This window comes from Mustelus asterias, chromosome 11 (assembly GCF_964213995.1).
Source record: "Mustelus asterias chromosome 11, sMusAst1.hap1.1, whole genome shotgun sequence".
NCBI lineage: Eukaryota > Metazoa > Chordata > Chondrichthyes > Carcharhiniformes > Triakidae > Mustelus > Mustelus asterias.
Window position 1 is genome coordinate 31,072,203 of NC_135811.1, and position 13,006 is coordinate 31,085,208.

Below are 13,006 nucleotides of genomic sequence, written 5' to 3' on the forward strand. Positions count from 1 at the left end.
TCATTATCAGGTGGCTTTCCAGCAACAAGGCATGTCTGGGAAGGTTACTATCACCCTGCAGTGTTAAAATTGCAGATTGGCAGGATGGAGTAGGAAGGAATGAAGATCTTGCCGCTTTCCCTCATTTGATCTCTTCCTTTGTCTTATGTACAGTAAGAAGTCTCACAACACCAGGTTAAAGTCCAACAGGTTTATTTGGTAGCAAATACCATAAGCTTTCGGAGCACAGCTCCTTCGTCAGATGGAGTGGATATCTGTTCTCCAACAGTGCACAGACACAGAAATCAAGTTACAGAATACTAATTAGAATGCAAATCTCTACAGCCAGCCAGGTCTTAAAGGTACAGACAATGTGGGTGGAGGGAGCATTCAACACAGGTTAAAGAGATGTGTATTGTCTCCAGACAGAACAGCTAGTGAGATTCTGCAAGATCAGGGGGAAAGCTGTGGGGGTTACTGATAATGTGACATAAATCCAACATCCCGGTTTAGGCCGTCCTCATGTGTGTGGAACTTGGCTATCAGTTTCTGCTCAGCGACTCTGCGCTGTCGTGTGTCGTGAAGGCCGCCTTGGAGAACGCTTACCTGAACATCCAAGGCTGAATGCCCGTGACTGCTGAAGTGCTTCCCCACAGGAAGAGAACAGTCTTGCCTGGTGATTGTCGAGCGGTGTTCATTCATCCGTTGTCGTAGCGTCTGCATGGTTTCCCCAATGTACCATGCCTCGGGACATCCTTTCCGGCAGCGTATCAGGTAGACAACGTTGGCCGAGTTGCAAGAGTAGGTACCGTGTACCTGGTAGATGGTGTTCTCACGTGAGATGATGGCTTATGTGCCATCTATTGATCAAGTGGGTAAGTATTTTTGAGATTCTATAAGTTGAGGAAGCATACAGTTAAAGCTATATCCTTATTGGCATTATAATGGTTTGATATCTAAAGACTGTTGTAAATATTAGTTTTTCAAGGCTTTAAATTGTAACTTGCAACTTGAATGCATGTCCTACTGACATATGAGTAAGCATGAAATGCTATGTAAGAACCTAAAAGGTTCTGTGATACCTTAGATAAATGGCTGCTGTGTTTCTCATATTAGAACAGACTACACTATAAAATTACATGATTTGGCTGCAAAGTGCTTTGGGATATACCATGGCCACATAAGGTGCTATATGATTGCAAGTCTTTTGTTTTTTTCCCCCAAATATCGACCTTTAGCATATGAATGAAACTTTCCACTCAGCTGTAATAGGGATAAGACTTCCATCTGGCCTATGTGCACAATGGTGACATTAGCTATTCTTCTGCAGTTTGTTCCTCAAAACAAAATGAGGAGTTTGTCCCAACACAAAAAGCCCTGTGTTGTTGCAGTATTTTAAAGTCACGCAAAAGTTTAAAGGGTCAGTGCCAAGGCCAGTCATCCATTACCAATCACACTTTAGTTACAGTGATACCTGAATGCTGTTTAGCGGCTACAGAGTGCAGACCAGCCCCGAGTCTATTGACTGTCGACCTGAGCGGAGACAGCTGGTTTTAAACCCCCCGCTGCTCCTTCCCTATTGGGTGAGCCTCCGCTCGCCTAATAGAGGAGCTTGTATTCTATGAGGTCCACGGGGAGATCTATTAAAGATCCCAATGGCCGTCATGACAGCCCTCTCCTTTCAAGTCCATTTCTTTCTCCGCACCCCTGCTGTGGGAGGGGGTCTTTTCCACCGCTTAGCGATCGGTCTGGGATCAGTTGGAGGCAGGATCGGATCAGGAGAAGCGAAGCAGATTGGAGACCTTTGCTTTTGAAGGGAGTGCTGTCAAGCCTCCGGCTCTGGCCCTTTTTGAGGTCTCGTTTCAATAGGGGTGTTCAGAATCCATATCTTTATCACCCAGAGGGGCAGGTGTGGAATCGGCTTTCATTCGAGATTTGATGCTGGCAGTGGCCATCCCCATTGCTGGTAATGAGGCCTGTACTGACACGGGCTTCCTATTCCTGAGATGGTCCAGGTGTTTCTTGACAAATTTTCCCTGCACTTGGACTTCATACAACATGGGCATTGTTTTCTCTGTTACGATCCTGGGGACCCAACTGAGGCCGTCCCCAAAATTCCTCATGCCAAATTTGAATGTTACGTCTGGCTTACAGAATCACAGTTCTTTTTCTAGTTCTCTTGTTGGGATTCCATCCTCCCTGCCAGGTTTGGGAACAGTTGGCTTAATCTTGTCCGTAGCTCCATCTCATCTTTCACAACTGCTGGTGAAGCTGGGCTTTTGGGCAATGAATGGCAGGCAACTCAGTGCATCAGTGTTAGCTATCCGGGTCCTGGGGCAGTGCTCCAGGAGGTATTCATAAGCTGCCAGTAACAAGGCCCAATGCTGTCTTCTTTAAAAACTCCCAGCAATGGTTTATGATCAGTTACTATGAAGAAGCGTCTACCGAAAATGTATTAATGGAATTTTTAAACTCCAAAGACACCAGTCAACCCTTTTTTCTTGATCTGGACCACTTAATGTCTGAAAGGGTCCTACATGTATACATGATAGACTTCTCTGTTCCATCTCTGTAGCGATGTGCTACTACCACTCCAACCCTGTTTAGAGGAGACATCGCATGTCATGGTAAAGTCCTTTTTAAGGTCAAAATGGGCCAATAAATTAGAGGGCAAAAGTTGCTGTTTCACTCTGTTGAAAGCCTTCAGCTGCGGTGCCACCCAAGACCACCTTAGATGTTTCCATAGTAGGGCATCAATGGAGGCAGCAAAGAAACTAAATTAGGAATAAACATCCCATAATAATTCACTAAACCCGGGAAGGATTTCAATTCTGTGGGGTTCCTTGGAGTTGGCACCTCCTTAATGGCCCTCATCTTGTCTTCCACCAGATGAAGGTTTCTGTCATCTATCCGATAGCCTAAATAGGTCACAGTACTTGCTTGGAAGACAGATTTTTCTCTTTTCAGGTGTATGCCAAAAATCACCGTAAGGCCTCTTCTAGGGGAACTGGGTGTTTGCATTCCGAAATTCCTGTGACCAAGATATCGTCCAGATACACAGCTACCTGAGGTATCCCTTGGAGTATGTTCTCTCTGACCCATTGCAAAATAGCGCATGCTGATGAGACCCCAAAGGTAAGGTGAGTATACTCATATAGGCCTTTGTGCGTATTAATTGTTATGTACTTTCAGGAAAGCTCATCCAATTCAAGTTGGAGGTATGTGTGGTTCATGTCCAACTTCCAACAGGTGCAGCCCATTCCGCGAACTGTATGGGTCTTATTAAGCCCAGCTTTTCCAGGTATTCCAATGGGGGGCATGGAGCTAGTCTCACTCTAAAATACTTAGGCATAGCATCAGGGTCAACGTAAATCTTAGCTTTGGCTCCCCTTATCTTTTCCAAGCCCTGCTTGGAAGACTTCATGGTACTTATTGATGACTTTGTACAGTCCCCCCACGCTCAGCCAGAAGATCTCCAGCCAGCTCAGTCTGATGCATTGGAGCCAATCTCTCTCCATAAGGCTTTGTCCTTGTCCCTGTACAATGATGAGTGGAAGTTAAGCTGCCTGCTGCCTGTAAGTCACTAGGGTTGCCGTGGTGCCCTTTATCTGCAATGGTTCCCCTGTGTGGGTGGCCAGCCTGGCCTTCGTGCTTTCTAAGTTCAGGAGCTGGATACCAGCCCAGAGGTGATTATAAGTCTGCTCTCTGATAACGGAGACTACAGACCCGTATCCACTTCCATTTTTAATGGTGGCTATTTATTGACAACTCCACATTATGGGGCAACCTTTGTCATGGAGATGCGATTTAATTGCATTGTCCCTGGTTATGGGCCTATCTGCAAAATACAGCCCAGGACAGGTCTTGGCCGTTTCTCAAAATTGCACGCGTTTTGATTGTCTCTATATCTTAGCCTCAGTATTGTGGTCTTCTGTAGCATTTGCAATAGTCTGACATCTACAACCTTCTGGAATATGCTTCCTGGGAGTCTGAAGGCTGTCCCTGACCTCCCTTTACTTCCTGGTGATGAGGCTCAGGCTCCACCGCTGTAAGGGATGCTATAATATTTTAATGATACCATCGCTCTTAGTTGAGGGATGGATGTTGCATGAAACCCCTCCCCCCAATTGGAGGTCACTGCTTTCTGATATCCTCTGTAGTTGCTGAGATCATTTATCTGCATTCTTCAACGATAGAACTATCTCAATGAACTTCTTGAGATCCAAATTGGGTTCTGCCAATAATTTCTTTTGGACTGTCAAATTGTTCATTCCACAGACAAGGCTATCTCGCAACATTTCATTCACTGATGCCCCAAATTCACAGTGCTCTGCCAATTTTTACAGCTTGATCAGAAATTCGGTGACAGATTCCCCAGGGGTTTGCCCTTCCATGTAAAAGCGGTATCGCTGGAGTATTATGGAAGCTTTTGCGTCATAATAACCTTTAACCAAATCCACCAATTCATTAAAGGTTTTGCTGTCAAGGGCATCTGGGTGGGTCAGGCTTTTGATTACACTGAAGATCAGGACCCCATGTGCCATCAACAGGATCACTTTCCGTTTCTTGTTCCCCCTCAATATTGTTGGCCCAAATAAAGTAACACATGTACTCTGTATATTGGACTCAGTCTTCTATGCTTGCATTGTAGGGTTCAAGTTTACCAAAAAGAGGCATTTTCTTACCGGAAGATTACTTGAATTGATGGTAACAAAAAAACTCATTTTACTCCCCGTTACCAATGTAACAATCTTACCAAGGCCAGTCTTCTGTCACGAATCACCCTTTATTTGAACACCATATCTCAACACCATTCAGTGGCTACAGAGTGCAGATCGGTCCCGAGTCTTTTGACTGCTGGCCTGAGTGGAGCCAGCTGGTTTTAAACCCTCCACTGCTCCTTCCCCTATTGAGCGAGCCTCCACTTGCCTAATAGGGGAGCTCATATTCTGCGAGGCCCAGAGGGAGATCCAGTGATGATTCCCTCGTGGCCATCATAACAGGGCCAAACAGCACAAAGAAAGAAATTGAATTGGAGGTGTTCTTACATGATATGAAACATGTTTGTTATGGAGTGGCAGAAGGGTGACCACAGCAGTAGATGTAGCCCAGTGGTGGAAGATGGCATTGACATTCAACATCATCTTTATCACTGTCCAGATTACTGTGTCATGTATAAAAGAGTTCAAGGAACTTGTAAGGATAGACAATGTAAAATAAGTGACCCACAACTTGTAAGAATGTACCAGAGGTGTAATTTCCTCACCATTTACTTTATTGAGTTCTAGGGTTTCAACGGACAACTATAGTGTGTATCTGCAGCCACCTTTTAAGCCCATATTCTTCATCTGTACCCACACAACCTTACCTGCATGCTCCTCTGTGATAGACATGTGTAGGATGGTCTATTTAAAAAAAAAATCTCCATCCCAAAACTGGTATTGCATTTTTTTATATCTTCGAATGCTTATTTATGGCACCTTTTATATTAAAAAGAGAAAAGTTTCCACAATTAGATTTTTGATATCTTGTTGTGCTTAATGTGCATAAATGGTGTCTTCAGACTGTAATTTTCAAAATATCAATAAAATAAAGAGACTTGAAGCAGATGGATGGAATACGTTCCACAGTTTCCTCTGACCTGAATGCTTTCGAGTGATTTATGCCTGTTTTATGCTGGTTTTTATACATACAGATAAGATTCTCAGGCCATTTTATTGAAATTAAGATCTAGGAAATCCTAGCCAATATATTCTGCACCTTCTGATTAATAAATAGAAAACAGAAGCTCCGAGCATTATCTTACTTGCAAGAACTTGATTGGCTATGCAAAAATAGATTAATTAAATAGAGATAAGAAAATTCAATGATGCGGTTTTATTTAACAAATTAACCTTCAATGGAGTATAAAGATCTTCCTGGCAACATGCAGTTTTGACTAATTTTATTTAGCCAGAATTATGTGGTTTCTGTAGAACCTTACCTAAATTCTGTTGCCAGCATCAGCTACAACCTTTCCTGGCACTTCAAACAGCAATTCTTATGGAGTGTTCCATAAATATAGCTGATCCAAAACAATACCATCCATCATTTCAACAGATATACCTTCTTGGACAAGTTATAAATGTCATCTAATAAGTGGAAAATCTTATGTCTATTTGCAAAATTGTGACACTTTTTGCTTTTTTACTTTTGCAAAATTGTTCAATTATTTCATTGTTTCTGAAGTGATTGTATTTATAATGACAGATTAGGTCGCTAATAAAATATTCACATTTTTAAAAGCCCAATGACAGTCATGGTTATTTTTGATTGAGCTTGTCACATCATTAATGTTGTGCCTGAATGAATATCTTGCTGGGTAGATCCAATCATGTGTGGCATGTGTGCAGAATCACAATGTGGCACAATCCTCTTAGTATGGTTGTCCACATGACATTTCTGCAGTGTAATGTAAAATTGTTAAAGTTCCCAGTGGATCAGTGCACAATGAAGTTAGCAGCAGCTACACAGATCAACAAGGTTCCAAATCAATTAACCTGTGTGGAGTCAGCAGAACAATTTGGTTAGATTACCTAACAGGTCAAAAATACACTATTTTCTGGTGATCTTATATTAGATATACTAGTATATTATACATTGGGGAGGGGGAGGGATGATTCTCCATGGCTGCTAGCTGTCGACAGGATTCCCAATGGCTCACTGGATCTAGCCTGAGGGCCATAACAGGATTCTCACTGGGCATCAAACCCACTGCGAGTCTCCCGGCCTGCTCCGCTTGGCCTTGATCATGTTCTCACCCGAGCAGACAGAAACCTGATGAAGTATTTATTAATTGAGTTTGAGGCCAGATGCCTGCCGGTATGCTCCTACCCCTCCAGCGGATGCCAAACAAGTCCTGACAAGTGTGGAACGGGCGCCTTGGAATCCAAAAGGGGGGCAAGGGGGTAAGTACTGTGCCAATGAGCCAACAGAGGGAGGATCCTCCAGGGGATCTGGGGATTGGGCGTGCTGGGATTGGGGGAGGGTATTCTCCCCAGGGGATGGGGATCTCGTAGCTGGACTTCCCCGTTTTGCTCTGGGAATTGTGGAGATCACTTAGCATGGTGATTTCAGGCAATTTTCTGTTTAAAAATATGCATTATTGCCTGTTCTGTAAGACCTTTGAAATGGTCTGATGACATTAATATCCATGCCCCTGAACACCTGGAAGCCTTCAAAATCACTGAAGTATTGCGCTTGCTTTCTCTTAGAAGCTCCAGGTATAAGCAGACCCCTTTGAAGTACTCTGATTGGCAGAAGAATTCCGTTTCACTGGGGGGAATCTCCATTTGAAGCTTGAAGCTTGAATAGCTCCCCTATTACTTCAGGCTTTTGTTCAGGCTTTTTGAACTGCTTTGATTAACAGGAGGTTGTCAGTTTTCCTTGTTCCATTAGTGTTTATTTATATACTCACCTTCCACTCCATTGAGTTTTAAGAGGCTGTTTGATTGATAACCCAAACAACATCAAAGAAGGGATTAGTTGGGTTTGTTTACATTAGGAACAGATGATGCATTTAGCTGCTAAAATCTTTTTGACACCATTCCAGAAGGAATAAAAGCCTGCATTGTTAATACAATCATTTGATGCCTCATTAACCCTGAAGTACTTCCTCTTTTCACCACATCTGTTCAGTCTAGTCCCACTTTTTTTACACTGCATTTTATTTTCAGGTCTCTGCCCATATTTTGAAATGTTTTACTTACATTAAATTTCACACTTCAGTATCTTTAACTAACCTTCTGACTGACAGGTCCAGGCTATTTCACAGCAGGCAGTGGGCTTTATCTATTTTTGTTTCCCTTCAGTGTTGATTAAATCTGAAGTGCTTCCTCTTTTCTAACCACAGTTTTTTTTTGAACAGGCCTTCTCTTTGATTTCCAGTATCTACTTGTGTCAGCAGCTGCTGGTTCTAATCACCGTTTTTTTTAAAGTAGGCTTGTTCTTTGTTCTGAAAACCTTGGCTGATCATTTTCTCATAGTGGATAATCTTCAACCTCTCATGCTGGAATAGCATGCCTGCACTGGAGGTAGCTTTCAGTCATAGAAGAAGCTGGCACCATTCCGCCCCCCCCCCCTCCACCCCCCGCCCCCCAACTCTGGCAATGTCCCCTGTCATTCTGGCAGTGACACCCTGGCAATGACAGTGTCACAGTGACACCCTGGGGAGTGGAGGCCTGTCACTTAACTTTGAGATCAGGGCGTTCTTTAAAGATGGCATCCCAATCTCTGTGGAGTTGGACTGGCCAATGTGTCCCATTGGGGATTTTTTTCTCAACCAAAGGTGGTTGAATTCCACCTGGCAAGTGCTGCCTGTGCCAACGGGAAACACTCCAGTTTTCCCACTGACAGCAGCCCTTAGTTTTCATTCCAAATAATTGCGGTCATTGATTTTTATGGTACTAAAAAAAGATACCATGTCCATTTTTTTCTGAAAATTGAGCCCTCTTTGTCAGACTAGAGAGTATTTAATTATGATGCTTTTAAACCAATTTCCATTCATCATGACTGGTGGTTCACTATGATCATGATTATTGTAGTAGTTATCAGGCTGATAGGATAACAACCTAGAGCAATATCAAGGTATTGCAGCTTTTAATAGCTGAAGGTCTTTACTTCAAGTAATCACACAATAATTTAGATACATTTTAGTCATCCTAAGGTTTCTACCAGTGATGCCCTAACTCTGGAACAAGCCATTCTCCATATGCTGGTTGGAGCCAAATGCATTTGCTGAAACTGCATTTAAGATTTTAGTACCTGCAGTACAGAGAAGCATTCTTTCCCCAGTATTCCTAGATCACAATGCAGATTTCTCATCTATTCTGTGCCATTCTTTCTTGTGTCTTCTGCATCGGAAAAAATTTAGCAGTTCTGCCTTTTTGCTGATTGGGCAAATCTAAAACAAGGGGGAAGTATAGTCTCAGGATAAGGAGCGATCATTTAGAACTGAGATGAGGGGGAAATTATTCCACGTTCACTGAATCTTTGGAATTCTTTGCTCCAAAGGGCATATCACTGAATGCATTTATGGCTGAAATAGACAGAATTTTGGTCTCTCCAGGGATTAAGAGATATGGGGAATGGACAGGGAAGTGGATTTGAAGCCCGAGATCAGCATTGCATTGAATGGCAGAGCAGCATTAATGGGCCACAATAGATGGCAGATTGTAAAAAATGCATTGGTGATAAAGATTTGAATGATGTTTGGGGTGCACAGTGGTTAGCACTGCTGCCTCACAGCGCCAAGGACCCAGGTTCAATTCCAGCCTTGGGTGACTGTGTGGAGTTTGCACGTTCTCCTCATGTCTGCGTGGGTTTCCTCCGGTTGCTCCGGTTTCCTCCCACAGTCCAAAGATATGTGGGTTAGGTTGATTGGCCACATTAAATTGCCCTTAGTGTCAGGGAGATTGGCAGGATAAATACATGGGGTTACAAGGATAGGGCCTGAGGTGGGATTGTTGTCGGTGCAGGCTCGATGGGCCGAATGACCTCCTTCTGCACTGCAGTGATTCTATAATTCTAGCAAAGATATCAGTTGAAGGGGCAAATACCATCAGTGTAAAGATAGGAATCTAACTAGCCACTGAATAAATTATCCTTAATTAATCAGTATTTTGGGAAATTAATATAAAATACAGGGTTAATGCCTAACTAGAATTGCCACAGAAATTTTCTGTTTTGCTGCTAAATTCAGTGGAAAATAGTCATCAATGCACATCAAATTTGCTTAGGGGAAAAAGCTTTCAAATTCCACCAATCTGGAAACCCTTTATTTTTAGGTTGGAGCAACTTTTCTGCTGGAGGATCTTACCATAAATCTTTTGATCATCCATCCTGTGTAAAATACATGTTTTTCCAAATACCTGGGAAACTTTGATGTGGAGATGCTGGCGTTAGACTGGAGTGGTCGCAGTAAGAAGTCTCACAACACCAGGTTAAAGTCCAACAAGTTTATTTGGAATCACGAGCTTTCGGAGCACTGCTCCTTCATCAGGTTAGTCCACCTGATGAAGGAGCAGTGCTCCGAAAGCTTGTGATTCCAAATAAACCTATTGGACTTTAACCTGGTGTTGTGAGACTTCTTATTGGAAAACTTTGTTGGGTACAATTTTTCTCTAAGCTGAAGCGCACTATATCGCCACAGTGAAATGCAATGTCTATGACGGCCACAAATGTTTGGGTTTCATATCCTTGTGCACTCTTGACCTCTGGAAGGGCTTTGTAGTAGTAACGATATAGAAACCAGCAAAGCAGCTTGTGGCTACTAGCCTCTGGACTGCTGTTCTCCAGCAGCAATGAAATTGACTTGAGGCCCCAAAATTTGCTGGCAGAACAAGATAATCTCACTTTTTGACAACTTTCCCTTCAAGGTTTCCCTGGAACCTGTGGCCTAAGAAGGGTTGTGACGTTAAGCCCCTCAGCTAGCTCTTAGGGGATGTCCAAAAGTTCAGCGAATCCACAGCTGAACTTACAGAAAAATTATGTGGGAGGGTCAAATGCGGCCCAGCCATTATATTTTAATACCAACAGCCTGTTGCAGATCTGCGTCCTACCACCCATTTGGAAAAACCCTGGAAATTCTGGGGCAATATAGTAGAGATGGAGACCTGAAATAATATGCTCCATCCTTTTTCCTCTCCCCACACAAGGGAATTGAAGTTGTGTAACATTGAAGAAAATCAGGCCTATTCACTTCTAAAATTTTTAAAGCTAATTTTAAGTTAATGTACCAAAATGAAACAATTTGATTCTGAATAAAATAATAGAAAAATTATTCATTTTCAAATTGTGAAGGATGCAATTAATTTAGGTTGTGACTTGGGTGGCATGGCAGTCGGAGTTGGATTGCCGCTCCCCTCCTACTTACCTGGAAATGAAGCCGCTCCTTTCTCGCCCAACCTACTGACTCAGGCTGGGCAAGAAAAATGCAGTGCAGTGGGTTCCAGAGGCCTTGTCTTGAGGGCAGGAGAGTCAGAGGTAAGGAAGCCACCCTCCTTTGGTATGGCACTTCTGCCCTAAAGTTGGTAAGTTTAAAGGTCCAGCCACTTTGAGAAGCCAGAGAGAAGGTAAGTGGGTAGGATTGAGGGGTAGGGATCTTCCGGTGGTCGAGGGGAGGTGATCAGTTGGGAGGGTTGGGTGGTCTGTGGAGGTCAATGCAGTTGGGTGGTCATTTGGTGTGGTCAGTTGGCGTGTCAAGTGATCAGTTGGCTGGTCAGTGGGGGTGGTCGGGCGTGGGGGGAGATGTCAGTGGAGGATGGTGAGGAGGGCAGTTGCGGGTCCTGTGGGATCAGGGTAGGTACTGTGGGTGTCATGTGGGGGATTGGGGGAGTCCTGTGTGGGGGCCAGGCTGGTAGTTGGAATCTCATTTGTTTGAGTTGAGTAAGTGGCTCGAGTCCAGTGGGGAGGTGAGTTGTGGGGGGTGGGGTTAGTCAGGGGGCCTTAGGTGGGGTGGGGGGTCATGGGAGCAGGGGGATTCCTGTAGGGGTTTGGGAAGATAGTCAGGGAGTCCCTATTATACTACCCCAGAAGTTAGAAGTCGTTTTAATTTTAAAATTTTCTGGGTAACTATTATTGTAAGACTGTCGTAATCATCCAAAGTTTGCGAGTTATATTGTACTTTTAATGGTTCTTATTGCAGGGCAATGGAAGATTCATCATCATGGTAATTGCTGTGCAATCCTTATGTGGGGGACTTCCAGGGAGTGCGGCAGGTTCCCCAGTGCATATTTAGGGAACTTCTCTCCCCTACCAGCCCCCAACCTCTGCTCTTCCACCACCCCCCTCTCCCCCGCCCCTCCACACACACTTGAGTTGCAACACCCCAGAGCTTGGAAGTTACAGACCTAACTCCTCAAAAAAAAAACATTTTATTCAGCACATAACACACATCTCATGTTTAATAAAGATCTATTGTATGTTGCCTTGAGAATAAACATGACTAAATAAACAGAACACCTTAACTAACTGTAGAGTTAAATAAAACTTTTAAAATTTAAGTACCAGATGATCTATTTGTAATTCAAAACATCAACTGGTATCTCTTCTGCGTGACCTCACTTATATTAACAACAAAAAGGTTGTCCTCGAATTTTTAATTATCAGGGTGTTTGCACACTCAAACTGGAGTACACAGTACACTTTAACTCACATAACTTAATGTATTACATTTTTTCAGCCAACTAGGTTATCAAAATGAATTTTCCCTTTTTCATGCCCACTGACCTGTGCCTAATGAGATTTGCGTTTCGATTACTTGAAGAACACAAATTAACTGATCAATGAAAAATGGTTGCAGATTATTGTAATAGTGTGGCACAGCTGTCAGAGCCTGTTTAATACTGAAATCAATTTCATATGCTCAGGATGATTCTGTCAATGTTGTTGGCTGGGATCTTTGCATCTGTGTCCTCTCCACAGACTCTGAATGCGATGTGGGTGTTGTATGGAATAACCACCGTGCTAGAGACAGGCCTCCATAACCAGCCGCGGCCCCCTCGCTTGTACATCTTGACAGTCACCTTTAGAAAAGAGCAAAAGACTCAGGGTTACTTAGTTTAGGCAACAGCTTGGGGGCAGGGGGCAGCTAGGGATTGACCACGGAGCATCATTAGACTTTTCTCTAACCTCGCCTTTCACCTGAAAGGGCAATGGGCCAAAGCAGAGGTCGGCAAGCTGTGAAAGTGATGCTTGTTATCAATGTGAAAACTTAGCAAATATCAATGTCCCTAGGTCAAAGATCTCTTGAGCCGAGTTTGCTGGGAAACTTTATCTTTGTGCGGCTGCATTTTTTGCAGCTGTAGGTGCAGTCAGTAACGCATATAAGAGGAATAGATATTTCTACAGCATGACTCTGTCGGCAGCTGGGCCTTTGTGCCATGAGTTATGTTATTGACAAACCAGCAGAAAATTAAATGTTCCCCAAAGAACTTCCAGATGTGTTTTTTACTAATGACTTCATTACAAGGAACATTAAAAGACAGAG

General features: G+C 43.3%; 1 protein-coding gene across 8 annotated transcripts in view; it reads right to left on the bottom strand.

Moving 5' to 3' along the window:
• Positions 1 to 11,872: 11,872 nt before the first annotated feature.
• Positions 11,873 to 13,006, bottom strand: part of LOC144500456 (uncharacterized) — a 230,807-nt gene continuing 229,673 nt past the window's right edge. For all 8 annotated transcript variants that reach the window (XR_013498979.1, XR_013498978.1, XR_013498977.1 and 5 more), the window contains one exon: positions 11,873 to 12,542. Coding sequence is in view for 4 of the 8 variants with exons in the window: in XM_078223394.1 (XP_078079520.1) it covers positions 12,375 to 12,542 (168 nt within the window). In the remaining 4 variants the exon portion in view is untranslated. The remainder of the gene's footprint in view (positions 12,543 to 13,006) is intronic.